The 26,944-nt window shown below is 49.8% G+C and overlaps 10 protein-coding genes across 10 annotated transcripts; 5 read left to right on the forward strand and 5 right to left on the reverse strand.

Moving 5' to 3' along the window:
• Nucleotides 1-708: 708 nt before the first annotated feature.
• On the forward strand, nt 709-4,568 carry velB (velvet factor family protein). Its single transcript, XM_744854.2, has 4 exons — nt 709-3,138; nt 3,203-3,282; nt 3,341-3,826; nt 3,889-4,568. The coding sequence occupies exons 1-4, from the start codon at nt 2,911-2,913 to the stop codon at nt 4,163-4,165; spliced, it is 1,071 nt and encodes a 356-aa protein (XP_749947.1). The 5' UTR covers nt 709-2,910; the 3' UTR covers nt 4,166-4,568.
• Nucleotides 4,569-4,942: 374 nt separating this feature from the next.
• On the forward strand, nt 4,943-6,188 carry AFUA_1G01980 (putative IgE binding protein; the record flags this gene model as incomplete). The annotated part of the gene is made up of 3 exons (XM_744855.2): nt 4,943-5,008; nt 5,055-5,794; nt 5,874-6,188. Exons 2-3 carry the CDS (start codon nt 5,561-5,563, stop codon nt 6,186-6,188), a joined length of 549 nt encoding a protein of 182 aa, XP_749948.2. The 5' UTR covers nt 4,943-5,008; nt 5,055-5,560.
• A 4-nt stretch (nt 6,189-6,192) lies between these two features.
• Nucleotides 6,193-8,085, reverse strand: rsa4 (WD40 repeat domain-containing protein). The gene is made up of 3 exons (XM_744856.2): nt 7,802-8,085; nt 6,657-7,735; nt 6,193-6,600 (listed from the first exon to the last, which is right to left on the reverse strand). Exons 1-3 carry the CDS (start codon nt 8,024-8,026, stop codon nt 6,357-6,359), a joined length of 1,548 nt encoding a protein of 515 aa, XP_749949.1. The 5' UTR covers nt 8,027-8,085; the 3' UTR covers nt 6,193-6,356.
• Nucleotides 8,086-8,256: 171 nt separating this feature from the next.
• AFUA_1G02000 (MutS family protein MSH4) lies at nt 8,257-11,142 on the forward strand (the record flags this gene model as incomplete). Its single annotated transcript, XM_077803782.1, has 7 exons — nt 8,257-8,784; nt 8,835-9,153; nt 9,216-9,256; nt 9,309-9,458; nt 9,510-9,629; nt 9,693-9,780; nt 9,839-11,142. Exons 1-7 carry the CDS (start codon nt 8,287-8,289, stop codon nt 11,140-11,142), a joined length of 2,520 nt encoding a protein of 839 aa, XP_077659955.1. The 5' UTR covers nt 8,257-8,286.
• A 246-nt stretch (nt 11,143-11,388) lies between these two features.
• On the reverse strand, nt 11,389-14,429 carry AFUA_1G02010 (E3 ubiquitin-protein ligase HEL2). The gene is made up of 3 exons (XM_744858.2): nt 13,572-14,429; nt 13,266-13,504; nt 11,389-13,207 (listed from the first exon to the last, which is right to left on the reverse strand). The coding sequence occupies exons 1-3, from the start codon at nt 14,043-14,045 to the stop codon at nt 11,554-11,556; spliced, it is 2,367 nt and encodes a 788-aa protein (XP_749951.1). The 5' UTR covers nt 14,046-14,429; the 3' UTR covers nt 11,389-11,553.
• Nucleotides 14,430-14,459: 30 nt separating this feature from the next.
• On the reverse strand, nt 14,460-16,411 carry AFUA_1G02020 (SWIB/MDM2 domain protein). Its single transcript, XM_744859.3, has 6 exons — nt 16,273-16,411; nt 15,968-16,192; nt 15,759-15,895; nt 15,187-15,657; nt 15,080-15,133; nt 14,460-15,011 (listed from the first exon to the last, which is right to left on the reverse strand). The coding sequence occupies exons 2-6, from the start codon at nt 15,972-15,974 to the stop codon at nt 14,826-14,828; spliced, it is 855 nt and encodes a 284-aa protein (XP_749952.3). The 5' UTR covers nt 15,975-16,192; nt 16,273-16,411; the 3' UTR covers nt 14,460-14,825.
• On the forward strand, nt 16,412-19,182 carry EifCb (translation initiation factor eIF3 core subunit b; the record flags this gene model as incomplete). Its single annotated transcript, XM_744860.2, has 4 exons — nt 16,412-16,830; nt 16,910-17,102; nt 17,165-18,692; nt 18,754-19,182. Exons 1-4 carry the CDS (start codon nt 16,758-16,760, stop codon nt 19,180-19,182), a joined length of 2,223 nt encoding a protein of 740 aa, XP_749953.1. The 5' UTR covers nt 16,412-16,757.
• Nucleotides 19,183-19,505: 323 nt separating this feature from the next.
• Nucleotides 19,506-20,354, reverse strand: AFUA_1G02040 (putative extracellular SCP domain protein Pry1; the record flags this gene model as incomplete). The annotated part of the gene is made up of 2 exons (XM_744861.1): nt 19,506-20,009; nt 20,070-20,354. The coding sequence occupies 2 exons, from the start codon at nt 20,352-20,354 to the stop codon at nt 19,506-19,508; spliced, it is 789 nt and encodes a 262-aa protein (XP_749954.1).
• Nucleotides 20,355-20,738: 384 nt separating this feature from the next.
• AFUA_1G02050 (exocyst complex component Sec10 family protein) lies at nt 20,739-24,182 on the reverse strand. Its single transcript, XM_744862.3, has 3 exons — nt 23,756-24,182; nt 21,403-23,680; nt 20,739-21,345 (listed from the first exon to the last, which is right to left on the reverse strand). Exons 1-3 carry the CDS (start codon nt 23,865-23,867, stop codon nt 21,075-21,077), a joined length of 2,661 nt encoding a protein of 886 aa, XP_749955.2. The 5' UTR covers nt 23,868-24,182; the 3' UTR covers nt 20,739-21,074.
• A 630-nt stretch (nt 24,183-24,812) lies between these two features.
• On the forward strand, nt 24,813-26,554 carry AFUA_1G02060 (putative pachytene checkpoint component Pch2; the record flags this gene model as incomplete). The annotated part of the gene is made up of 8 exons (XM_744863.2): nt 24,813-24,896; nt 24,956-25,031; nt 25,078-25,336; nt 25,391-25,446; nt 25,503-25,599; nt 25,648-25,999; nt 26,051-26,347; nt 26,408-26,554. The coding sequence occupies 8 exons, from the start codon at nt 24,813-24,815 to the stop codon at nt 26,552-26,554; spliced, it is 1,368 nt and encodes a 455-aa protein (XP_749956.2).
• Between the last annotated feature and the right edge of the window lie 390 nt (nt 26,555-26,944).

Here is a 26,944-nt window from a genome sequence, read left to right on the forward strand (position 1 = left end):
CTTCTTGACGCACATTGCGTTCGACTCAATAATGTGTACGTCATCGTGGCATCCACTTAAGTTCTGTCGAGAGCTGGAAATACTTCATATGGTGATGTCTCTGTGAATGGTCACTGGAAAGATGAAACGCATTGCTTCTCTCAGGTCAGGGCTTGCTTTTTTGAAGTGGTTAACTGCAAATAAACTGCTATCTAGCAGCCACTGATAATAGGAGCTGCCTAAGACCATGATGGGATGTTTCCTTGGGAAGGGACTACTCTTCAGGGTATATGGCCTGAGGCCGCCATGTCTCAAGTCCAGCATAGGACGAATATGAGCAGAATTCCAGGAGCCGGTTGATTGTTCCCATTATATAGGTAATACTCAAGAAACATACATAGCAGGGTACCTAGGTAGTAGCCAAATTGATTAGATATGTTACCACTTTCTATATCCTCTAATCACTGCGGCACTCTCCACCACAGCTGCTTATCAATTAGCATTTCGCATAGTGGAATTCTAGTACTTTCATCGTGCTCAAAGCTAGACTCCTAGATATCTGCTGCTAGAGATCCATGACAAAGAAGAACAAAGTGGGCAATGTGATCTTGGATTACACCATGAGACATGAACATCCTATGTGAATGGAGATATCACCAGCCTATAGCTAGCCATCGGAAACAGTCACTTGCAGCATCTAGTAACACTCTCAAATACAAAGGAGGAAGATCTTCATGATCCGTATTTCTTGTACGGGATTTGCTATATTCTAACGCAAGCTCGCCTTTCTAAAAGAGTGTCTTGTATGGCCGCATGATATCACATTGATGGGTATTCATCCGCTGATGATCTGACCTAAAAAGGACAGGTGCATCTTGGGCCGCAAAGAAGATGCCAGCAGTCTATCTTGCAGCCAGACGTCGGGCTTGATGGTCTTAGAGTATTGGAATAATAATATTCTCCGACAGCACATTGGCTCGGAATTGATGGATATCTGCTTGCCATCATGATTCTCTTTTGCATAGGAACAGGGAGGTGATGATGAAAACGACCATACAAGTTACGATCGGCGGCAGGCTAACCCGATGCGGACATGACTGGTCCTTTCTGCATCGTGGTATCTAGGATGCTAAATCCGTACTCTGGAGATAGTCACAGATAGACAATGCTGAAACTGCCGCTCTCGTTATTTCTCTGTTCCTCAATTCGTACAAAAGACCGAGTTGCCCGACCCAGCTGGGAGGACCACCAGTCAACGTTGGACAGCAGACGGGAGGATAGTTAGCCGGTCGGTCTTGTCAGTTGGATTGGTGATCCGACACTCCACTTCTCGCAGAATGCAGCAGTTGGGCGTAAACTCTTGCCAAATCATCCTGTCCCCTCGCTATATTTCTGATTTCAGCGGGCCCCACAACCTGGATGATGGTAGTCTGCCCTTGGGTGCGTCGACAACGAAGTGTGCATTGGTGAAAAGGAAAATAGCGGTTTCATTTTTCCCAAAAAGCTTTCAATAAGGGGAAGAAGACAAATCAGGACAGTGTTAGATATTAGATGAATGATGAGCGGAAAAAGTGATACGTCAACTGTTGCTTGGAATATGGAGACGGCTATGTGAAGCTGATAAATGGAATATTAACCTGAGGAATGAGGAGGGAACCCGACCGTCTGGGTCGAGGTTCCTGCGCCGGGCTGATCACCTCCTGATCCGTGTTGCTCATATTAATCATAGGTAGTCTAAGCTACTTTGACTCCGTATGTACTCTTCCGTACTGACCACTGACAAGAGTCCGGCATGTCTTGGTTGGAATTCAGATAAACTCACCTTTGGTCAATTAAGCTCACGTCATCAAGAGCAGAATATTACAATCGCCCTCCATTAAAGTGAGAAGCAAATTCAAGACAAGGAAAACGTGGTAAAGCACGAGCGCAACCTTCCAGTCTAGATCTCCCATACCCGTGACCTTCTCTCTTTCCCCTCCACCGTCCGTTTTTGGTCTCTCCTCACTCCCCAACTTCTTTCACCCCGCCATATCCTACGATCGTCCTTTCGTTGTGATCTTTCGACTTCTTGCATCGATCCTCATTAGTCCCCATTCAAGGTTAGCGGTTGACGGACCGGATTGTTGTTTCTGAAGCTCATACATCTTCTAGTGGATCAGCCTTGAACCGTGTCGGCGAACCCTTGGTCCTCAAGCGATCCGTGGGAGGCTCAGCGAATCTCCCGCACTTTGACAGCTTCTCACTACGGCTCACCCGAATCGATCGCCTTCTGCGTCCGTTGGAAGCTCTCAGCTGCGTTGCGCCAATTCCGAGCTGGCTGATTGTGTCTCTGGCTATATTCAACAGTATTGCGGATCGGAAGAGCTATTCAGTCCTGGGGCTTTCGAGCTGGATTTGCAACTTGAATCACCTCACTGAACACTACCCTCGTCATTTCCGAATATTTTCCGTTCAGAATTTGCCACTGCCGCTTTTTCTACCGTCTCAAACTACACCTCGCGCTCGCAGAAACTACACCTCTGCGACCGTCGAGACATTTTTGCAACACCGGCTCTACCACAAACATCCGGTTGAAATTCTACAGTCGAAGCCCCGACGACAATAGAATCTTTGTCGGCTTTGTGCGATATTTATATATATTTTACAAATCCTGTAGGACACCTCGCTTTGCGACGTCAGTCCGTTGCCTCACGCGCTGGTCGTGCTGAAGTGCAATTTCACCGTCCTCATTCCGATCGCGGAGGCATCACCCCTCATTGCGGCCTACAGTCGATGCTTCAACTGTGACGTTGAACTCCCGCTTCGTCGCATGTCACATATATATCTGTCCTCTTTTTCCGCTTGACGCAGCGCTCTATAACTTACGAGAAATAACATCTTTCTCTTCTCTTCATACCTGGTGTCGTCCTCGGTTCCTTGAGTTCACGAACCATGTACGCCGTTGAGGAGAGGTCCCATCCAGTCCCGCCGCCACCACCTCCTCTCTCTATGGATCGCATTCCTCCTCCGTCCTCTGCATATCCGACCCCAGGTTCAGCCGGTCCGATGCGATCTGCGGACCACCTTGCCCCGGTTTCGACCATCCACGAGGGCCGCATCTGGTCTCTCCAGGTGGTGCAACAGCCTATTCGAGCTCGCATGTGTGGCTTTGGCGATAAGGTCAGTAGAAAAGTTTCGGACGGTTCATTTTATCCTCAGAAGGTGTCTCTGACTGCTCCATCAGGATCGAAGACCAATCACGCCTCCTCCCTGCATCCGCTTGATTGTCAGAGATGCACAGACTGAAAAAGAGATCGATATCAAGTAGGTCGACGTTTGCACCTTTCTATGCGACGTCAGCTTGCTAACTTGCATACTCCAGTGAGATCGATACGTCCTTTTATGTCCTCACGGTCGATCTGTGGAATGCAGATGGGACCAGCGAAGTGAACCTTGTCAAACACTCAGCCACGTCGCCATCAATATCGACGGCAATGTCCTCATCATACCCGCCACCTCCGCAAAATCTTTCTCCTACTTATCCCGCCTTCACACAGAACCCGTACGGCCAGCCTGTCGGATACCCGCAGATGAACAATTATTACGGGGGAAATGCTCAGTTGGCCTACCAATATGGGACCAATCCACAGGCTTCCTACTATCCGCCCTATTACGCTGGAGGTCAGATGCCCCCGGCTGGCATGTCGCCTGCGCAACAGCCAGTTCCGGCGGGGCCCGGTGGCATGTTCACACGCAATCTTATCGGAAGTCTCAGCGCCAGCGCCTTTAGACTCACTGATCCCGATAACAAGATTGGAGTATGGTTCATTTTGCAAGACTTGAGTGTGCGAACCGAGGGAACTTTCCGGTGAGCATCCATCTTCTCTAGCCATCTGTGCTTATGATTGTCCTAACTAATCGGGAACATAGTCTGAAAATGAGTTTCGTCAACGTCGGCACACAGTCTGGCGACTCCACAAACAACACGCCTGTGATCAATCACGGTTCTGCCCCGGTTCTCGCTTCCGTCTTCTCCGAGCCGTTCCAAGTCTTCTCCGCTAAGAAGTTCCCCGGCGTCATCGAGAGCACGCAGCTAAGCAAGTGTTTTGCCCTTCAAGGCATCAAGATACCTATTCGTAAAGACGGTGTCAAGGGTCCTCGGGGGCGTGGTGGTGACGGTGATGATGACGCTGATGATTATGAATAGCGGATGACAGCGTAAGCTTGCTGAAGTCATTCCTTTGCTAAACTGCGCAACAAGTGAGTCCTTTGAGATTGCTACTGGCATTAACGGGGTAAAATTTGGGTTCCTTATGCGGTGTTCTCGGAAGAATTTGCTTGTCAAACAGGATGGGTTTGTATTGCTATATCGGCTGGTGGCGAGGGATTAAATTGCTTGTTTTCTTTTTCTTGTGTTCTAATTCCCTTTCTTTGCTTTTATGACGCTTCTTTGAAAGAACACGATAACTCTGAAAGTGCGTTATATCCTGGATTGGTTGTCTCCATGCACATATCAGGCTAGGTGAATAAGACCAAATCAGTCCGATCTCACACCACAGTACTATGAAACAACCATGAACCTGACAAATCTAAGAATCCATAGATTGAAGTTTCGCTTTATTGCTGGTATACTCGCCGTAGGCCTGGAGCTCACGCTGGTGATCGCGTGTAACTTTGTACTTGGTTGTCTCACTCTGAGGGTATATATATCCGCAGAAGACATAGAAACACCCCGGATTCAAATCCCTAAGGAAAGCAGGTGCTGATTGGACCACATATTGTAGTAAGGAAGGGGACCTGCCGGGCGATCAGCGACTGGAGTTCAGTTAAAGGGCATTTTGAGTTCAACGAAGCTATGAGCTGCATGAACTGCTGCCATGCATTGCGACATGGACCAGCTGTTTCCCTTTAGAGTTAGATCCTTCTTTCGGCCTTCTCCGGACAAGTCATTGTCAATAGGACGGAGGGACCCCGTGAGGTAAGATGATATTTCACATATTTCATAATGGCTGTGGGTTTGAGATCCGATGCCGCAATGATGATGCCATGGGTAAGTCCGACGTGCCCGCATATTTGCGTTCGCTGAGAATATGCAGATATGTTCGCAACGTTGCTCAAGGAGGTAGATAAAATTGGATGGACGCGAAGCGACGCATTCGATTGTCGGTTCTCCGTTTATAGAAACGTTTGCAGGTCATTGAGACCGCCAGGCGGCACTGCCTGAGAGCACAGGGCACTCATACATGCATTGTCGCTTTCTGGGATCGAAGACTCAAAGGACGAGATTCCATGGGCCTTAACTTTAGCCGACTGGTTCGGGTGCTCGAGGCTCACAGATCACCATGACATTTCAAGATATTTGTGCTTGAATCATGACTCAACAACAACTCTGCCGAACCGACACGAGCATTTTACATCCGAATGTGGTCATGATGATGAGGTTGGTCTAATGTAGCCAGACCAATCTACTCAACGGAGGCAAGCGGATATAAACACTACCTTAGCAGCCACCGCACCTGTATCCCCTTGCTCACTATACCTTATACCAGCGCGCTTCTTCAGTCTTAATCGCTTGTACAGGAAGACAGCCACCTATCCGGCCATGAGGCTAATGCTACTCTCCTTCCTCGCTGCATTAACAGCAGCAGAGAACCAAACCGCCGGTATCCCCTTCCAGGTCAGAGCCAGCGCCCCCGGGACACCCGTCGACAATCGCATGATGACCGCGTCCAATCTCACCTTTTTCCTGAACGGCCAAACAGCCTCTACCTGTCCTCTGTCGTCGGGCTGTCCACCAGGTAACCGTACCGTCCTCAATGGCGATGCTAGCTCTTTGGTACGTCTCTTACTCCAGATACCTGCCCAGGAAGCCGACGACAACCCAAGCTCCATACTGACCACGTTGACGCCGACAGAACGTCGTCGTCCCCGGCGGCCAGCGAATCTACGTCACCGGCGATGGTTCCGTCCACTTCACCCCGGGTCACTCGCCCTCTATCCCTCCCGGCGCGTCTACGGGTCCCTTCTCCCAGGCCGGCGGGGCCTGGCATTTCAAAGGCATGGGGGCGCGTGACTTCGTGGCTTGTCCCGTGCCGATCAATAGGTGGAGGGTGTTTGCGGCATTGCAAAATGCGACTGTGCCGGGGGTTAATGTCACTGCATGTGTGCCGTTCGTGGCGACGGTTATCCCGTTCATGTCGTCGCAGCCTGCTGCGTACCAGTATACTTGATCCTTTTGGTAGGGGTTCTGTAGTGGAGTGAATGGTGGCGCTGCAATCCAGTTGTTTTCATAGCGTTAGGTGCGATAGAATCAAGACATGTATGAGTGTAATAGAGTGATATATAATAATAAATTTATGCCATAGGGTATCTGTGTTCGGGTCTATGATGAATCTATGTTAGTTGGTCCATATCCGCACAGCTTTGTCCTTTCCTCCACTGCCCACTCTCTGTCCGTCTGGACTCCAGTCAACGGCGAAGACTTCGTCTTTATGTCCCGGCAGGTCCATGGCGAGTTTGCCTGTGCGGACATTCCAGACCTTCAACGTGGTGTCCTTTGACGATGACACGAGCAGGCGAGAATCGGCGGAGAAGCAGCACTGATATACAGCGCCTACATGGCCCCGGAGAGTAGTGATGAATCTAGATGGCCTGGTTAGCCGCTGAATGATGGTGAAACATCCGATCTCACGACTTACTTTCCGTCCCGTCCATTCCAAAGCTTCACATGATTGTCGAAACCCGCAGAGGCAATATAGGCCATGTCTGGAGAGAACGTGACATGGTTCACCTCCTTCTGGTGACCTAGCAGCCGCGCGATAGGTTTGGTAGAGTTTTCGGGGTCCCAGAGATACATAGTGAAATCGTCACTGGCCGATACCAGCTTCTCGACGATCTTATTGTTGACCATGGCGGCTTGTTCAAAGCGCTTCTTCGCTACAGCCACCTTCTCCGTGTCCGATCCTGGAACCTTGCCGGTGTGGTCATGGTAAGCTGTTCGGAGAGCAAAGTCTGTTGACAACGCCAGGTGATTCACGCGATGCGCGTGGGCTGATAATGTCTGAAGCAGGGAACCGTTCTGTGCGTTCCAGATCTTGATCGTTCTATCGTGGGAAGAAGTGTAAATCTTCCCTGTCCCACCCCAGCGTACGCAGGTGACCGAGCCCTTGTGTCCCGTGAGGACAGTGTCAATCCTTTTTCCAACCACATCCCATATGCGGACCGTCGAGTCTTTCGAAGCGGACGCTAATCGAGGCCTGCCAATTTCCTGCGTATGATAAGGCTCCCACGCCAGACTGGTAATCCACTTTGCATGGCCCTTAAGTGGTCCTCCTAAAGCTGTTCCTTTTGCCGCGTCCCACAGTCGCACAGTGTTATCCATACTTCCAGTTGCGATCATTGCTCCGTTGGGCGAGTAGGACACAGCCAAAACCCAGCTGGTGTGGCCCTTAAGCGTATGCTTGGGAGTTCCTGTGTCACAATCCCAGATCCGCGCTGTCGAGTCACCGCTTCCCGAGACCATGGTAGACGAAGAAACTGGGGAGAAGGATGTCGCAAGAATCGCCTCTCCGTGTCCGGCGATCGAAGCGGAGCATCGCGAAACAGCTTTAACCCGGAAAACGGCCTGCGGCGTGAAATAAAGGTGAATGGTATCTTCAGTAGTCTTCAGACCTGGCTTTAGCAAGGAGTGATACAGGTCTGCCTGAATATCGATCGTTTGGCCATCTTTGTCGTCGGACTGGTAGGTGAATCGATATGGTACACGTTCGTCATCGTCCTAGATTCAACGTACAGAGCTTTAGTTTCGAGATTCTTTCGCAGTAGATTATCGCTGCGTACCTACATTGCCTTGTAGTGTATTCAAAAGAGTCTCAAGATTCTTAATGTTGGCATCAGCCACCGGAACGGAGACTGAAGGCCCAGTTGCTGACCCGGTTGCTTGATCAAAGAATTGCACTCGGACGCTTCCCAGGTTGTCCGGTATGCTCTCGACTTCCTGCTGAAGTCGTGTCTTTTCGGCAGTCTCCAGCTTTTGGCGCTTGCTCGGAGGGGGGACAAGAGTCGCCATCTTGTCAAAAAGGAATTATTAGTAGCAATTTGTATGGTTATTGTCTTGAGCAACAAGACCGACCCTCGAAGAGAAAAAAAATTCATCGAGATCCGTTATCGCGGGGAGTGGATATCTGCGCTAAACCGGATATGGATAACTTCCCTTATCGTATACAACAGTAGTTGTTCGAAGTACACAATCCGCCATTCTCCTCTTCCACCTCTTGTGCTCGCATTTCTGATGATAGTCTTCTGTTGGTTGTTAATTCTGCGAGGATTATGAGATCATTGTCCTGTGTTTCCTCCTTTGGAGATGCTAGTTCTTTTACAGCTCTTACCTCTAGACAGGATAGCGACCGACCCCGGACAGCAAGGCCAGCCACAACTGCTACAAGTATTGCATCTCAGGACATCATATGTGCAATCAGCGAGTCTAGAGGAGTATCATCAACTGTTGGGCTTGCATTCGTCAATCTTTCAACAGCCGAAACAGTGTTATGCCAGATCTGTGACAGTCAGACCTATGCCAAAACGGTCACCAAAATCGCTGTTTTTGAACCCACAGAGATCCTGTTCATGAGCTCTGCCAGAGAATCCAAACTCTTCTACATCATCCAGGAAAACATTCCAGATACTGCTTACACGTTCCTCGACCGCAGGTATTGGTCAGAGAAGGCTGGCCACGAACATGTGGATCGCCTGGCGTTTCCGCAAGATGTTGAAACAATCAAAATCACTCTTGGAGGAAACTACTTTGCATCGTGCTGCTTGGCTGCTGTAAGACTTGTATTGATAAATACTAAGTGCCATGACTCTGATTCCAGAAGGTGCTAAAGTACATCGAACTCGAGCTTAACCGGGTATTTACATCACATTCTCTGCGAATCAGATTTGAACCTTCTCAAGGCTCCATGTCAATGGACTTGTCAACCATAGTCTCACTTGAATTGATTCAGAATCTTCAGAATGCAAAATCGGAGGATAGCCTCCTTGGCCTACTCAATGAAACTTTGACTCCAATGGGTGCCAGGCTCCTTAGGGCCAACATTTTGCAGCCATGTACAGAGAAGTCGAAGTTGTTGGCAAGATACGACGCCGTCGAAGATCTTTCAACCAAAGAGGATATGTTTATCTCTGTCAGACAAGGTCCGTTCCAGTTTGATCTGATCTGCTCGAAAAAAAACACTAATCTCATGAGGGCGTCATAGCCCTGAAAGGCTTCATCGATGCAGACAAAGTTTTGACGTCTGTCAGTTCCCTTGCTCTATATTGCAGATACTAGGCAATGGCTGACATCGCAGCTCATCCTCGCTCCCACAAAACGCACCTTTCAATACGTGGAGCAATCAGGTAACAACGTCATCATGCTCAAAACGTATGTATCATCAATCAACTCAATATATAAAGCACTTGCGACAGCTCAGAGTAGCCTTCTCATGACTATACGAGAGGTATACCCTGGCCCAATATATACTGTCTGCTGACCCACTGACGCCTGCCAGTTATGTGGTCCAGCAGGCCACAGAGCAATAGAACAGCTTATTGAAGAGACATTGAATGAACATGTAACGTACCAGACCAAGCCACTTGATCTTAGAAATCAGCGTATATACTGCGTCAGGGTATCTTTACTCTCGCTGCGGTCCGTATATCATTGACAGAAGCTAACGACCACCTCGCTGCAGGCCGGAGTCAATAGTCTCCTCGATGTCGCACGGCAGACATATAAAGAAGCAAATGTAGATGCCGCGGACCTTGTGGCCAAAGTATCAGGTACATTACAATGGCTCTATTTTCTTCTGGTCGATATTAATTACCTGTCCTTACGCAGAATCGCACAACCTCACTCTAGACCTCAAGTTGGATTCGGCTCGTCAGTATTATATCAGTGTGTCCGCTTCGGAGGTAAAAACTCTCTCAGGAATCTTCATCAACATATACCGCAGGAAAAATCGCATAGAATGCCAGACCCTTGACCTCGTCAAGCTGAACCAGAAGATTATGGACGCGCATAATGAGGTCATCAACATGAGTGATCAAACGATTCAAAGCCTTATCAACGATGTCTGCTCGGAAATATCCGTCCTTTTCAAAGTGAGCGAAGCTATAGCCATGCTCGATATGCTTGCTGCCTTTGCGGAGCTCGCCACTTGCAACGAATACATCCGGCCTGAATTGACGGATGTCCTTGCCATCAAATCTGGACGACACCCAATTCGTGAAAAGATCCATACGAAGAAGTTCATCCCCAATGACGCTTATGCAACGCAGCAATCGCGTTTCCAGATAATCACTGGCTCGAACATGAGCGGAAAATCCACTTATATCCGCTCACTTGCACTGATGACCATCATGGCCCAGATTGGCTGTTTCGTCCCAGCAGAATATGCATCCTTTCCGGTAATGCACCAGCTCTTCGCTCGGGTCTCTACATCCGACGATCTCGAGGCTAATGTCTCAACCTTCGCCGCGGAAATGCGCGAAATGGCGTTTATCCTCCGTAATATCGAGCCGCGGAGCATTGTGATTGTAGACGAACTCGGCCGGGGCACAAGTACTACTGATGGCCTTGCGATCGCCATCGCCATTGCTGAAGCTCTCATCGAAAGCCACGCCCTCGTCTGGTTCGTTACGCATTTCCGTGACTTGGCTTTGATCCTGGCGGAGCGCAACGGCGTGGTCAGTCTCCATCTGGCCGCGGAAATATCGCCGGACATATCTCAGATGGTTATGCTTTACAAGATCGCAGAAGGACCAGACACAACGCAATTCTACGGCCTTGCGGTGGCAAAGCTCGTGGATCTGCCGCCAGGTGTGCTTGAACGTGCTCAGACGGTATCGGAGAAGTTGAACAGGATAGCACAACGCCGGCATAGCAGGTCCAAGGCGCTCATGCTATCACGTAAACGTAACCTACTTCTTTCGTTGAGAGAGCAGCTCTTACAAGCGCGCAACGGAACATTGGAAGGGGACGCTCTTCGAGAATGGCTGAAGGAATTGCAGGACAATTTTGTACTGCGTATGGCCGCCATCGAGGATGAGACCGCTGAGATGAACAATGAAGAAGTCGATTATGATTCAAATACTGCTCCGGCCGAAAGTGCGCAAGATAACTTTGGACAACTGTCTTCCTAGGAGTGTGCTGAATGTGCCTCGGGGGATGAACCACAAGCTGACATTCTGATCTCATCGGCTCCTGGGGAGTCGGTAGCAGATCCCTCTTCACCGGAAATGTCTCACGATGAGACCTCAGCGCACTAATGATGGCTCTGATCAGACACGGGCACAGCGAAACTAATTATATGACAGGTAGCCACGTTGCATGTTGAGTTCTGTATCATATATAGCCGCATAGCATTTCACATATCTTACTTGGCAAACTCGTGAAGGCAACAATGAGATTCGTAAGGTCTAGCTTCCATTGCTCTAGTTCCTATGTAAGGCTCCTTCTTATTTGACAGAACACTGCATACCTATCAAAATTACCTCTAACACAATATGTAATCGCCTGAATACGAATCTCAGACATCGACATAGACAAGCATTCTACCCAAAATGGAATAGTGTCTGCTTGCCTTTTTTGCCTTTGCCTTTTTTCCCTCCAGCTGACGACGACTCCCCGTGTTCATCCTCAGGCCCGTTCACAGACGCGGAACCACTTCCGGTGGACGATGCCCAAGCATTGACAGGTGGGGGCTGTCGGTCATCCCATCGAACTGTCCCGCGAGTGAGGCCCGCCATAAGCACGTTCGGCTTCGGCGCTGCGGGGAGAGCCGGGAATGCCTCGGAGTCATTTGTATTCTGCACGGTGCGGGAGGGGGTAGGTGCGGGACGGGAAGATGGGTTGATGGCGCTGGCCATGGTTCGAGCAGGAGTAGGGGCCACTGTGGCCCAGGGTGAACTTGTTGTGGTCGCTCTAGGCGCAGAGCGGGCTGTAGAGGAAGAGAGAGGCGGGAAGGGGTTGGTGGATGAGGATGAGGATGTCGAGACGATAGAGCCACTTCTGCCAACAACGGAGCGGGAAGATTGTGCTGTCGATGACTTGAGCCGGAGGACACGCTTTCCGCCGACACCGCTTCCATTTACTGTGCCGGATGACATGCCTGGGATTTGGCCTCCTGGGCCTGGTAGAGCGGGGTAGTCTTCATTGATCGCGCGCCAATCGTTCCAGGCCTTCAGCAAGGCGTTGCGCTTGGATTCATCCTCGTAAATTTCCGCGAGCTCCTTGATAAGCTTTCCGAGTTCAGTACTAGAGGTATCGAATAAGGAGAAGAAAGCATCGATGAGCCCGGTGGGTGAAAGTGCCGACGTGCGGTATTGAGAGACTTTGGAACGAAAGTCTGCCAGCTTGCTTGCGTCGTTCCGGAGGAGGTTGGAGGCACGTTCAATCACAGCAGCGTGCCGCAGACGGCGAGCTTGATCCTGCGGAGTGGCAGGCCCAGACGGAGCCCCGACATTGAGAGCCTCCATTTCCGCAACTGGCGGGCCGGCGGGAGGTGTTCGAACCGGTGTTGCAGCGCCAGACCTGGCTGGCGCGCGAACAGTCTGAGTATCATTGCGAGTGAGCTGGCCGCCAAAGCTGCGGGTAGAAACAGACTGTGCGCTCTGAATAGCCATCTGTCGCTGATAAGCTATCTCATCTCTCCTTAATGGCTGAGTGCTTGATACTGGCAGGGGTTCCGCATTCGGATCACGGCCGCGACCAGCACCACGGCGTTGTCTCTGGGACTGATAAGGTGCTCTCAGGTCAAAGTCTGATAGATCTACCGTCCGCGCGTCTCGTCTCGCATCCTTAGAGAGTCCGTTGGGGTGGCACTCCAGCTGGTGGGCTTTCAGGTCCATCTGTGACTCAAAAACGACGAATTTCTTCTCTAGACACTCTTTGTCCAGGCAGAGGAAATGATCCTTCTGAAAATGATCCTCAAGGGCGTTGTAATCAATGTAGTACTGCTGCTGCCGACTCCCCGAACGGCGGTCGCATATGTGGCATCTCTCATGACGGTCACGACAGTGGGCGTAGAGTTCGTCATCGCCGTAGAATCTCTTGCGGCAGAATCCACATTCGGGATGTCCTTTGAAACCACTTTGATCCAAGGCACCTGGCACATCATCGCCGTACTTCTCGTGTTTGCGCAACTCTGCCATAGTGAAAAGTTCATGCTCATGCGTGAAGACCTTCTTGTTCCTAGTGCAAAGATCGCTGAATAATCATTAGCAGCTCTTCTATCACTCAACGCGCGCAACAACTGAGTACATACCACATCACTTTGCCATGCTTGCTCTTGACGTGACGATGCAGGTCAGGCCAACCCAAGCAAGCCACATCACAACTCCTGTCAGGGCAGTTGTACCGCAGCAGTAATACAGTGTCCTCGAAAATGTCATTATTCTCGTACTTGATTCCCAGATTATCATCTTTCTGAGAGAAATCCGCATCCGTGAAATCCTCATATCGTTTTGCCGGATCGTCCGTGAAAATTACATAGCTGGACTCGGTCTGGCCAGAAAACACACACGTTAGTGGACACTGGAGTGGAACATTCAGCCCATATGACGAAACGTACCCTGCAATGCGCACAAGCCTTGTTCTTATACAATGCTCGCAGTCTCAAAGCACAGATGTGACAAGTCCGGTGATTGCACGGCGAAACCGAGCTGTGTGCGACGTTTGACGCACAAATGAAGCAGATCTCGCCATCGTCCGCATCGTCTGTCTCCGCTGCAGCTACCTGCCTCCCTTCACCTTCTTCCGCCATTGGAGCGCCCTGCGAGGGTGTTTCCGCATTAGCCTCCGGCGTTACGTTCTCATCAGCGGCTTGACCTGGGTTGGCACCGCGATTCTGCTTATCGCGTCCCCCGCCTCCGCGTCTGTGTCCCTGACCGCGGGATCGTGGACCCCTCCCAGCGCCATCAGACGGACGCTGTGTGCCTTCTGTCTGTCCTGTTTGATGAGAGAAGCCTCCTCGGCCGCGTCGTCGGTTACCACCACGGTTCTGGCCTTGTGATGGGGTCGCTCGGGGCTGCTCGTTTTCAGACATGACAACAGCTGGCCAAAATGTTATTAAGGATCTTGGGGTGCGAAGGATGGGGCAATGCCCAAGAGGCAAACGTAGATTTTGAAGGGCTCAGCTATCCACTTTGAATGCGCGACGAACGATTATCTGGGGCGTTATGCGGAAGATTCTTTTGAATGCAGGCTGTCTGTACTCTGCGGTGGGGGTGGGCAAAAAGTTGTGGTCACTGCTTAGTTATCACCAAGCTTCTGGGAATATAACAGTACACACAAAGTGACTAGCTGATCCCTCGTTGACAAACCTTTCCAAGTCAACTGGCAGATTCGTCGAGAGTAAAATTTAATATCTCCCTGTATACAGTGTGCTTAGAGCATATTATATTATTTTCCAGCCGGCAATAATTTTTTGGTCCACTGTCATGGTGGCCAATGGGTTGATTGACGGACAGATACGGAAAACAAATATTGAATGACTCATGATGATTCGTCCTATGAAGCTATAGAAAGCCATCGACTATCAATTTCTAACAGACATCCTCCGTCAAGTACTGTGTTGCGGAGGCAGTGCCAACTCCCCCTGGAGAAACATATGAAAACGAGCATGGGCAGTCAAATCGCCAATGAGAGTAAGTATAAAAATTGAAATTGAACGGTAGCGCCTGGAATCCAATGCGATATGGTGGAGAGATAAAGAAGCAGGATATGAAAAGAAAACAAATGCTCAGTATGCTGGTGATGGGTAGCAATGGCCAGGCTGCAGTTGAAGCGGAAAATATCGTCGTGTATCGGTCGTATAAATGAATGACTATTCGTCCGGGCTGTACAGATTCTGATTGAGGATCTTGGTCATCGTGAACATGTGTATGCGATCTTGTTTGAAAACAGCGCGCATGGCGTCGTCGCAACGAATATGACGTCGGTCGTTTGGATCTTGTAAATTGTGTTCACGAATATATTGCCAGAGTCTCTTTACCGTTTGAGGACGGGAAAGCTGCTTAATGATTAGTAGAAGTGCCAGGTATCAGATAAAGCAGGATCGCTGTGTGAGGAATAGCGTACCGTAGTCTCGCCGTCCAGCAGTGCTGAAAGCGCTGGAGACAGGTTCAACGGTTTCTGTCTAGTTGTCAGTCGAGACTTGCATTCTAGAGAAAGTGCTGGAAACTCACGTGAAAACCGCCAGATCGGTTCACTTCCTTCTTTGTTTCAGAACCAGAGTCAAGATCCGAATCGTCCTCCGCTTTGACTTTCTTGGAGGTTTTGGCCTTCGCCTTCTTCTTCACTGGTGCTGACCTACGAGCACTGGCACCTCTAGTCGGTCGAGCCCGCATGTTCTCCTCTGCTTGCAATTTGGCAGCATAGAGGGCATCTGCGTCGATATCGTGGTCCGGCTTCTTCTTCTTTGCCGGGGGGGTCTTTCTTGGTGGATCGGACTGGTCGTCGCTCTCCGCTTGACGCTTCTGAGGGGACGAGGACGGAGCAGGAGGTGAGGGCTCTGCAGGTGTTACTGAATCATGGTTCTGTAGTTGACCGTTGGAAGTAGGGGCGGTCGATGATGCAGCCGCATCAGAAGACCCTCCAATGCCGCTTTGTTCCGCAAATATATCGAACCTTTTCATGATAAGCTGCTTAATCGCAGCCTGTGATAACAACGCGCGTTAGCGGAAACTCTGCAGTGCCTAGGGTGGTCTGATATTGAGAGGAACGATTTGCGACAAGAGTCGAGAACGGCGTTACGGACCTTCTGAGGAGTGAGATCATAGCCAACCACTTCCTGAAGGCCTTTGCGAATGCGCTTCTCGGAAATGGTATTCAAGTCGCTCTTTGCAAGAATTGAATCTATGACCTCTGTGTATCGGGCCTCAACGTCGGGGGATACTATCGCGCAAGGCATGATGTCAGTAAATACCGAGTTCGGAGCTTATACAAAATACAGAATGGTGATCGTACGCGACATGTCGTCCAAGAGCTTCAATTTCTTATTTTCCACAGATGCAGAGCTGGAGAAGTTCAAATTGACGTTGGAGAAATCGCTACAGATCACAAGTAAAGTGTTGATGAGAGTGGAGTGAGACCTATGGGTATCGCGATGGTGATAGTTGCGCTCGTCCAGATCTTAGCGGTCACTCACTTGGCGCTTAAGATCGGCGGGGCATAAGAGACGTAGATAGGTACCTATATTTAGGGAGACAGGACGGATGAGAAGACGCATATAAGTCATTTAGAAACAAAGACAGGATGAAGACAGTTCGCACCACAACAAACAGGGTATTCAACCTGCAGTAGCAAAGAAGTCCGGGATGATGCGTCGGTGTTGTTGCTCTTTCCCAGTAATAGTAGTGGCAGTACCTTAGGGAAGCGTGGAGTATTGACGAATCTTAGGGTAGTTACCAGTTTACCATACTTCCCTCACCCATCGATGTATGTACCTTACGAAAATACATGTATCAAATACCACCACGGTCTAGAACTATGCCGAATGAGGAAATCATGGATGAACGCCCAGCCTGAGCCCAGCTGGGGTTAAAGATGAGGTAAGCGTGCACGTGACTCATGAAAAAGGTGCTGAGTCAGCACAGCGCACACAGAAGCGGCTGCGCTTGGGATTTGCTCTTTTTGCCCTAAAATCGAAGGCCAGCCTAAACGGGATTGACCAGCAGAAAATTAGACAAGACCTCATCCTCGATATTCCCACCTCCCCATCGCCTTCGCTCCACCGTCCCCCCGGTCACGAACAGCCATGGCGCCCAGTTTTGATACTTTGTCTGAGCAGGACCTCCACGAAGAGGAGGAGGAGGAGATTGACTTCTCTGGTGAGTGCGACTGTTTTGGGTGGACGTTTGCTCGCTTTGTTGCCCCTCATGGCTAACACGGCTCTTTCTCCGACATTAGATCTCAAGGCGCAATATGAAGTGAAGCTCGAAGAGGGTTTGGATACATTCGTTGTGATCGATGGACTCCCGGTTGTGCCCGAGGAAAGCAGACAAAAGCTCATCAAGTTCTTGTTGAGGAAACTCAACACGGTGGGCCACACGTCTGAAGATGCGGTCTTTATGCCTCTTAACGACAAGAACATGTCCGAAGGGTATGTAAAGGTGGAAGAACACGGAGTTCCAGTTCGGGTAATTGACCTTTTACTTCTTACAGATATGCATTCGTCGAGTTCGAGACCCCCGAACAAGCTGTCGCCGCAGTCAAGCAGCTGCACGGCACTCCCCTTGACAAAAAGCACACCCTTCTCGTGAACAAATTAATGGATATCGAACGCTACGGTCGCGAAGGGCGCATTGACGAAGAGTACAAGCCCCCCGCCATCGAGCCTTTCAAGGAGAAGGAGCATCTCCGCTCGTGGCTTGCGGACCCCAACGCGCGTGATCAGTTTGCCCTTTACCGTGGAGACAAGGTTGGCGTTTTCTGGAACAACAAGAACCATCCGCCCGAGAATGTCGTCGACCGTGCGCACTGGACGCAGCTTTTTGTCCAGTGGTCTCCCAAGGGGACTTACCTCGCATCCGTTCATCCTCAAGGTGTTCAGCTCTGGGGTGGTCCCGCTTTCTCGAAACAGAAGCAATTCCCCCATCCTTTCGTCCAGCTCATCGAGTTCTCGCCCGGTGAGAGCTATCTGACGACCTGGTCCGCGCGCCCCATTCAGGTTGAAGAGGGCCAGTCTATTTTGACTTACGAGGAGGAAGGGAAGAACATTATCGTGTGGGATATTGCGACTGGAAAGCCTCTACGTTCCTTCGTCTCTCACGATCTCACTGCTGGTCCTGCGGGAGACGCCGAGCCCAAGAAGAAGGTGCAGTGGCCTGCATTCAAGTGGTCCGCCGATGAAAAATACGTCGCTCGCATGCTACAACACCAGTCCATTTCGATCTACGAGCTTCCACGAATGAACTTGCTCGGAAAGACATCGGTGAAGATTGACGGCGTCATGGACTTTGAGTGGTCACCCGCAACTGTGACTCGGGAGGGCGTCAAACAATACGAACAGTTGCTCTGCTTCTGGACTCCTGAAATCGGCAGCAGCCCCGCTAGAGTCGCCATGATGAGCGTGCCATCAAAGGAAATTGTACGAACACGTAATTTGTTCAATGTTTCCGACGTCAAGCTTCACTGGCAGTCCCAGGGTTTGTATGTCTGCGTGAAGGTGGATCGACACTCGAAATCGAAGAAGTCTATGGCCACCAACCTCGAGATTTTCCGGGTACGCGAGAAGGGTGTTCCTGTTGAGGTTGTTGACAGTCTTAAGGATACTGTGATCAATTTCGCTTGGGAGCCCAATGGCAATCGGTTCGTTCTCATCACAACCGGCGAGGCTGTCGCTGGTGCTGCTGTCGCACCCAAGACCGCCGTGTCGTTCTTTGCCCCTGAGAAGAAGGGCGGAGCAATCGGTAACTTCAAGCTTATCCGCACCATCGAGAAGAAGAACAGCAACGCGATCTACTGGTCGCCTAAGGGTCGCTTCGTTGTCGTTGCTACCGTTCACTCCCAGACCAGCTTTGACATGGACTTCTGGGACATGGACTTTGAGGGAGAGAAGCCCGAAGCCGAGAAGGACTTTGCCGCCAACCTTCAATTGATGAAGACCACTGAACACTACGGTGTGACGGATATCGACTGGGATCCTACCGGTCGTTATGTCGTCAGCAGTGCCAGCGTGTGGACACACCAGGTAAGAAGCCTTTTGCCATCTTTTTTATCGATATTTTTAGCATTGCTAACTTACTTTTTAGTTGGAAAACGGCTGGAACCTGCACACTTTCGCTGGTCAGACCCTCTCCGAAAACCCCACAGACAAGTTCAAGCAATTCCTCTGGCGCCCTCGCCCACCCACTCTTCTCAGCAAGGAGGAGCAGAAACAAGTGCGCAAGAACCTTCGAGAATACTCCAAGGAGTTCGACGAGGAGGACAGATACGCCGTCGATATTGCCAATACAGCCGTTGTCGAGAAGCGCAAGCGGGTTCTCAACGAGTGGATTGCCTGGATCCGCCGGGAGAAGGAGCTCCTTGCCGAAGAGAAAGACGCTTACGGTCTCCCCGAGGAGGCCGACGACCCCAAGTTGGCCAAGGACGCCGCTGCAACCACACAAGAGCAAGGCGAGACTGTTGTGGAGGAGATTGTCGAAGAGATCATCGAGGAAAGCGAGGAGGTTATCGGTTAATTGGTGTTCTTTTTTCGTCTCTAATGCTGTCCTCTATCTACCCTTTTTCTTTTCACTCTTCTCTGTCGACATCTTCGCCAATTTCTCTCCCAACATATCGGGATTTCTGTTTTTCTCTCCGCCTTAAGCCTCTCCCCACGATAAATTTGGCTTGGTTTCAGTCCAGGAGGGTCTGGAACGTTCAAAAAGTGAATAGATATAAGTGCTATCTCCTCCAGCTGGGAATTTATGTACGCGATGTTGGTAGTACGAGAGATGACAAATGCATGAGCCAGCGGATCTTTGCAGAGCCGTACATAGATATAGGTTTCACATCTTCACTATCATACTAAATTTATAAAAACTATGAGCCCAACAAAAGCATTCTGATACTGGTCTCTCAACCGCCCATCATACAATTCCTCAACACCACTGGTCGCCGTAGCCGTCGCGCTCCCACTCGCACTCGCACTGGTCCCAGTGGCAGAACCCGCCGTCTCCGGCCCAGAATATGTACTCGTCGGCTGCACATTCACCCTGAAGAAAGCATTTTGGTTTCCAACCACGTTCCCCGCAGGCGAGTACTCACACACCACATACCAGCCCTGCGCCCTCGTATACCGACCCTCTTTGTTTTTCGCATCATTCCCATTTTGATACCCGCAATTGAACGCCGCGCATCCGACTTCCCTCGTCGCCCTCCACACCAACTGCGTGAAGTGCCCCGTTTCCTCGCTGAATCCTGTCGGTAACTTGTAATCGTATTTCTGGCCCTCGTCGCCCCAGGCCGCGACGGCGGCTGCCGGATCCTGGTAGCCAAAGGCGAGGTTCTCGCCGTATGGACCACCCTTGTTTATTAGTTCGGTTGCTACATGTACTTGCTATCGGATAAGGAGAGCGTGGCTCACTGAGTGCTTCCATTTACATCCCTCTGCCCAGCGTTTGGCGTATTTTGTTAATGTCTCGTTCCAGGTTAGGTGGCTTGCGTTGTGCTCTCGGCGATAGGCGTTACTGGTTGAGAGAACTGTATCTTTGAATATCTCGAGGGAAGTGTAGGAAGCTGGATGGGGGATTGTGGGTGTTACTGTGACTATGACCGTGGTTCCGGCTGTGTTGCTCGCGTGTATACTGGGGAGTAGTTGGAGCCACAGAAAGATGGAGACAGCGAGCAGCAGATAGGTGGTAGGGATCATTTTGTTGAGTCTTCGATTGATTTTTGTACGTCGTCTTTGGATTCATCTGCTCTTCTTTGGGGATATTTGACAGTTATCGGTGCGAGACACAGATTCAGTACAAGTGCTGTGCTCTGCTCATGTCGCATCAGCGAGCAAGTATATGACAATTGAAATGAGACAAATGCAAAGCCAGATAATTAATTTCTGTGGTCCATGTTTATCTGTGATTCTGTACGGCGAGAGAAGAGTCGGAAAGTGTACTGGATGGCTCAGAGACAAGACGTGTATTCAAACAACAATAACTCCAGTACACTACGGCGAGACACAGTGAGAAACATGATGTTTTACCCAGGATGTCTGTCTCCAGGCAGCATCTTCTTTTTATAGGATGAAAATAAGCCAGCGTGCAGTGGTGGAAGTGTGTGGCTGAGACCGGTTGCGCTATGTATCAACAGCCGCTCATTGACGTCAGTTCGACTGGTGGAAGTCGGCATCAAATCAAGACAAGTTCAACTTCTCCAGAGATGCCTTCTGGATGATGCTAGTATTTGAAGATTGAGTTCCTCAGAACAAACCTAAAGTTTTAAGTTGCAGGCGGTCGTATCAATTCAAGCTCCTTCTTTCCAAGGTGGATAATTACCATCCGTCCCATCCGTTGATTGATGATGACTGTATAACCTAGTGGGTATTCTAGCCTGTCTATCCGATATCATCATATATACTAGTCATACTGAATAATCACATAATGTTACACCCAATCCCGTACATAGCGCGTTCCACGTCACGTTTCACCTGAAACCAGTCCGCTCGTCGTTCAGCGAACTCGTAGACTTCTTCAACCCTCCATATACCGTAGAACCGATCCGCATCAGCAATGATAGTCGCCAGTTCCTTAGCGTCAGATGAATCGATCAGATAGATCTGTGCTAGTTCCCGGAAGGCTTTGAAGTAAAGGAGAAGATCGTTGTTCTTTAAGCTTTGGATGAACTTAAAGTAGTGGTTCATATCGCTAGTATACAGTCAATAAAGAGCAAGCACGACCTATAAATAACCTGGGTAGTCTCACCTTATAAGCTTCAAGGACCCTTCGATGCTGATCCTCTGACGCTTCAAATGCTTACACAACGCTGTGAAAAGTCTTAAACCGACCTCCTGGTTGAAGACATCTAGCGTGCTCTTGTCGGTGCTCCCTACCAACATCTGTGTATGTGACGAAACGACGTCAACCACAGCCGCGGCCGCCTCACTGACAGCTACATCCATGGTCTTTCGGTATGGATCCGTAGAGGCATCGGGGTTGAAGTCAGTAGCCTGCTGTCTGGTCGCGAGGATATAATCTACTTCCTCCATGAGGACATCGATACCTTTGTTCAATCCGGCAGCGACACGTTCGTCCAGGATCTGCTCGAATTTCTTCTTTTCCTTCACGGCAGGATCGAGAAAATCATTGCGATCGGTGATCTTGGCCCCAACAAGCTCTTGCTCGTAGAAGACATCCATCATTTGCAATATAAGGTCACCAACATTCACGAGCTCCAAGAAGGTAACTAGAGGCTCAACCCCTGCTTGGTCGCGCTCGCCTTGTTCACGAGGTCTATAGTTGGATAGATGGTCGACTGCTTTGTTGAAACCAACAATAAGGTGCTGATGTCCCAAAATTCGTAAGAGCGAAACGAAAATTGCCTCACATTGCTGTTTGGCCGCCGCTCCAGTCTCACCTCCTATCTTCACAAATTGGGCGGCACGGTCGAGGCTGGACTTGGCCGAGTGAATTAGGCTAAGAGCGATTTCGATACTAAACAGAGACCGGATGCCCTCCAACTTTGATTTCATGACGGCCGCCTTAGCTGCAAGTTCTGTGGTAGGAGGGGCCTCAACCGTAGGGGTAAGAGCAGGGGATGCAATAGTGGAAAACCTGTTCGGGCTCTTGAGCGCCGAGGACGGTTCGCTACCGATGGACTCATGATCGGATTTCGTTTCGCTTGACTTGGAGCTCGAAAAGCTGGGGAGAATGTTGACAGGCGCCATAATCACTTTTTTAAACGAAGTCAAAAAGTCACGCTTGTCAGCCTGTCGATTGACATTGGACATCAGAAATGATTCAGTCGAAGCAGCCTGCTCTGACAGTTGCCTATCCCACTCATCCACTACAGCTGCAGACTTTTTCCGGAAGTGGTCGAGCTCTTCTGCAAGGTACAAGTCAATGTGAGGCTCGTATACTTTCGCCACGATATGGCGCAAAAACTCGTCAAGCGTGTCGGTTGTGTTCTGGATTGGTAAAAGTGCTTCAGACAAGTTCAGACACTGCGCAAATGTCCCCGAGACGGCGATAAGATATGACTCAACATTTGAACGATGCAACTCGTCGAAGATAGCGGTCAAGAACGGATATAGCACGTCTTGTGCAACCTTTTCAACAAAAGTTGGTCCAACAGTCATGCTGGGGGGAAAGGCGCGGTTGATTATCGAGACTTCCTCATTGTAAGCCACACTCAGCCTGGTGAAGAACGCCTGGGTATGTTCGAGTTTGACCCGTTGGTTCAAGCCGTCAATACAGTCCGCTACCCTGCCCAAATCAGATTTCTGAGCTATCAAGTGGTTATGGTTGACGAAGAATTCTATAGCGGAATCTCCGCCATTCAGAGTGAAGAGAATATGAGCGTATCTGCGCATCGCGCCGTCAATATCTTCACTCTCGTAACCTTGTCTAAATTCTTTCATAGCAGCTGTTTCGAACATTGATATGGCAGATTGTAGGCGCGCGTTCCTTTCCCGCCAACCTTCGGTTGTATCGCACTTAGCGAATAGCCGCAATTGAGATAGGATTTGCGCTTGATGCTCAGGGTCCGGATATTTCCTGAATAGTAGATTATCTGGGGAGGGCCCAGATGTAACGATGTCGTCGTAGAACGGCGCCAATGCAGCATGGACCTTTCCATACTCAACGCGTGCTTCTCCACGCACTGATCTCACTTGCTTTAATGCGCCCAATACAGGGTCCTTCTCCAGCTCGTGAACCTCTTCGGAAGGAACAGAGGTGGAGAGTTTAATCTGATCAAATCCATCCGATATTGTATTCAAACTGATCGCTGGGCCTTGTTCACTAAATGGTTGTCCGATTTGCTCCGCAACCTGTTGCTGCTCGACAGACTCCACACTCGCGATCGTCCCAAAAGTCTCTTCAATATGTTTCCGAGCTTCAGACTCATTCCAGCATCCCATGCGTTTCAGTTTTTGCACCCATCTTGTATCATCGTAGGCCATTTCGCGCAGGAGTTTCGAAGACCGCGCTGCACGGATCAGATCGGCAGGCGAAAGGTAATCGAGAATGGAGGACATGATCTCTGAAGGTGGTCAAATTTGTTAGTATAACTAGATATACTACCGGCAACATGGGCCACTTGATCAGTTCAGCATACCTGCTGGAAGGGCAGCCCGGGAGATCTCCTCCATTGAGGCCATCTTGAGTGAAGCCAGGACGTCTCTGCGCGGTTTCCCGCCAGCTTTCGGCCCATTCCTCGCGTTCGCCATCTTGTTGTCTCGGGTTAAACATCGGGAGTAAAGATTTTGAGACGTCCCGATGATAGCTTTGAAAGCTCGGGGGCGCGGAGTCACCCAGTGCTGTTGAGCTGCTAGCGAAATACTGCGGTGGCAGGATGGGTATGGAAGAGATCCAATGTTGAGCAGAGAGGCTACCTATTCAAACACACATGCAGACATTGTTAATTAAATCCCCCAAGGTCCAACAGAATGGACCGTGGTGCTGATCGATAATATGTGTTTGCGGCTGAAGGCTGGCTGCCAAAGGACCCTGTGGCCTTGGCCACTATAAGTTCACCTGTCGAGTTCCCCGGAAAATCCACACGACAGATCGGTGCCGCCCCAACCAACAATACCCAGGAAGTTACCAGAATGATGCCACCGTACACAACCTCCTCTGACGATAACTATCTCTGGCTAAGAACAGAAAGTTTAGGCGATATGGCAATCCAGTGACCAGCCTTTTCACTGAAACTCTGACAAGGCTCATCTTGGCTTCCGAGGATGGAGGGAAGATATATTTTACAACATCAGAGCTATTCCAGCACTGTAGATGAAGTCCGAAGAGAGTACCCTAGAACCCTGCAAGATCATACATGGAAAATCTGGCATCGATCAGAAAGGATCCGCCTGTAAGTTTCTAAGAAGTAAATATAGAATGAATTTCAAAGTATCTCGTAGATGCTATAGATACACTCGGCAAGCAGGTGTACTATGAGCTGTGTCAGGACGGTCTGTACTGCACCTGGCTCTTGGGGATCGTACGCAATCCTGCTTAGCACTCGCTATTCCACTCTGTCGCCCATGTCATCTTTCCTCGAAAGGCAGACAGCTATTTTGGCTGCCCCATCAGCTAGAAGTTACAGGTTAGAGAGTACCTCATCTTCTGCCAACAAGGAATGAGTGCTCCTGTTTGTCTTCTATAATCTATCCTCGATGAAACTCCTTCAACAGCCGGTTCTCCATGTGGAAGCCCGCGTCAAGAGCAACAGAGACGGCATCATTGTCCGCACAGATCTGGTACTTCACTTCCCGTACTTCTCATCAACTTGTCGAGGTTCTAAGTCAGAGTAATACAGATTAGGGATGAGATCACACAGTGGTTGATTGACAATTTCGTTGTCCTATCCCTGGGGCAGGAGATAAAATCCTTCGGTATGTCTAGAGCAAGAAAAAGCAACAGCGTCTGATACCAGCGTAGAGGGTCTGAAGGAGCCACATGCACAGGCACTAGAGTCGATACTCATCACTGAGTGTACCGGGGGTGATCTTGAGTCCGGAGCATACCGTCTTCAAAACGTCCAGCTAGATGTCCAAGCCTATCAACTTCGCACACACCTTGATCAAGAGAGAAGCCACCATATCTTGCACGACGAGGAGTTAGTGGATAATGTGGAAGATCTCGGAACGACCAAAGTACTGATATTACCAAGCACGGAATTGGATGGGCTTTGGGAGTCGTATGTGATTTTCTTTTCATGCAGCATAGGCAACAAACTAACGAATATGAGCAGTCTGCAGTACGACCAACCTCTACAGTCAACACTGCTCCGCGCCATAACTCGAATGGGTGGGTAATCTTCACTGATACTGCATTATTAGGAACGTCATGTAACTGTCTCATAGTGTCCTTCTCTGCTCGGAAGCTTGATAAATGGACGATCAATTGGAATAGGCTAATCCTCCTTTGGGGTCCCCCGGGAACAGGGAAAACGAGTCTGTGGTACGTCAAATAGAGAATCAAGTTATGATCGTTAACTGACAGGATCAGCCGTGGCCTGTCCCAGAAGCTTGCCATACGCCTCGGAAAGCATTACCCACAGAGTAAGCTGGTTGAGATCAACGCTCACTCTCTCGGAAGCAAGTATTTCGGTGAAAGTGGTAAATTGGTCAGCAAAGCGTTCGAGAGCATTGAGCTACTACTTGAAGAGGAGGAAGATTCTTTTGTCTGCGTGTTTGTAGACGAAATCGAAACGCTGGCAGCCCGAAGGGAACGCGCTTTGAGTAGCAAAGAGCCGTTTGATGCTGTTCGAGCAGTAAATGCCTTGCTCACAGGACTTGACAGGCTGAAGCACCATCACAATGTGATCGTGATCTGTACAAGCAATTTGGTGACAGCCTTGGTAAGTGTATCAAGCAAAGCCCTGTCGAGGGATTTACTGAAGAGCGTCCAGGACCAGGCCTTCCTCGATCGCGTCGATATCAAGCAGTTCGTACCTCATTTATCAAATAAAACCATTTATGGGATCTACAAAGAATGCCTGGAAGAACTAAGCTGGCGAGGCATTATCGAGGGCGCCTCGTTTGACGTTTTTCAAGTCAAACCGGAAGATCCACAGACGGCCTTGCAATATGTGGAGCAGCCTGCAAGGTTCCTGATGCTACCAATGTTTGAAGAAATGCTTCTCAACTATCAGATCTTCCCGAACGCCATACCCAAGCAGCTAGCGGATGCCGCTTCCGCCAGTGTGGTGAGCAACAGATCCCGAGTTGAAGACATCACGGCAGGTGCCTAATAACACATTTCATAGGGGCTGAGCGGCCGTACTATAAGAAGATTGCCCGCTCTATCTTTGGTGCTTCATTGCAGCAGCAGCCAATGTGATATTCGAGCCGCGCTTCAAGCATTGCGAAGGTGCATAACGTCGGAGATCCAGGCCAAGACTGAGGCCATGTGACGAACCGCACACTTCCATACTACTCCGTACGGCAAACTACGGGACCGGAGGGTGGTCAGATAGTCTCGAGCCACCAACTGACTGCAATTTAACGTGAAACGTATTATTCAGATGCTGTAATTGTGGTATTGTAGATTATTTCTGCTAGGGAGGAGAAGGGCCGACTGTGTTTGTTGCTAAATGGCTATGGTATTGCTCTCTTGATCACTGAAATTTGTTGTTCCGAAAATTCGCGGTTTTCACCGAAGCCAGCTAGAGCCGGGGCGACAGCCAATCAGCGCGAGGGTTTAGCCAATTCCAAACCCAAGAGAAACTTGACGGTTCGACAACCTCAACTTCACCTCCAAAAGCACATCCTCCTGTGCGCTGAGTCTATTCCAACCCCCCTCC

Source organism: Aspergillus fumigatus, chromosome 1 (genome assembly GCF_000002655.1).
Source record: "Aspergillus fumigatus Af293 chromosome 1, whole genome shotgun sequence".
Taxonomy (NCBI): domain Eukaryota; kingdom Fungi; phylum Ascomycota; class Eurotiomycetes; order Eurotiales; family Aspergillaceae; genus Aspergillus; species Aspergillus fumigatus.

Coding starts and splice junctions, on each gene's coding strand:
- rsa4 (XM_744856.2), bottom strand. CDS start 8,026: ATGGCGACTCTTGTCCCCCCTCCGAGCAAGCGCCAAAAGCTGGAGACT. Junction 7,736..7,801: donor TGAATACACTACAAGGCAAT/GTAGGTACGCAG, acceptor CGTTGAATCTAG/GACGATGACGAACGTGTACC. Junction 6,601..6,656: donor TGGAATGGACGGGACGGAAA/GTAAGTCGTGAG, acceptor CAGGCCATCTAG/ATTCATCACTACTCTCCGGG.
- AFUA_1G02020 (XM_744859.3), bottom strand. Junction 15,134..15,186: donor ACCGATCTGGCGGTTTTCAC/GTGAGTTTCCAG, acceptor ACAACTAGACAG/AAACCGTTGAACCTGTCTCC. Junction 15,012..15,079: donor TGCTGGACGGCGAGACTACG/GTACGCTATTCC, acceptor ATCATTAAGCAG/CTTTCCCGTCCTCAAACGGT.
- velB (XM_744854.2), top strand. CDS start 2,911: ATGTACGCCGTTGAGGAGAGGTCCCATCCAGTCCCGCCGCCACCACCT. Junction 3,283..3,340: donor GAAAAAGAGATCGATATCAA/GTAGGTCGACGT, acceptor TGCATACTCCAG/TGAGATCGATACGTCCTTTT. Junction 3,827..3,888: donor CGAACCGAGGGAACTTTCCG/GTGAGCATCCAT, acceptor TCGGGAACATAG/TCTGAAAATGAGTTTCGTCA.
- AFUA_1G02050 (XM_744862.3), bottom strand. CDS start 23,867: ATGGCGAACGCGAGGAATGGGCCGAAAGCTGGCGGGAAACCGCGCAGA. Junction 23,681..23,755: donor CCGGGCTGCCCTTCCAGCAG/GTATGCTGAACT, acceptor GACCACCTTCAG/AGATCATGTCCTCCATTCTC. Junction 21,346..21,402: donor GGGTCCTTGAAGCTTATAAG/GTGAGACTACCC, acceptor ACTGTATACTAG/CGATATGAACCACTACTTTA.
- AFUA_1G02010 (XM_744858.2), bottom strand. CDS start 14,045: ATGTCTGAAAACGAGCAGCCCCGAGCGACCCCATCACAAGGCCAGAAC. Junction 13,505..13,571: donor AGGCTTGTGCGCATTGCAGG/GTACGTTTCGTC, acceptor TTTTCTGGCCAG/ACCGAGTCCAGCTATGTAAT. Junction 13,208..13,265: donor AAGCATGGCAAAGTGATGTG/GTATGTACTCAG, acceptor ATGATTATTCAG/CGATCTTTGCACTAGGAACA.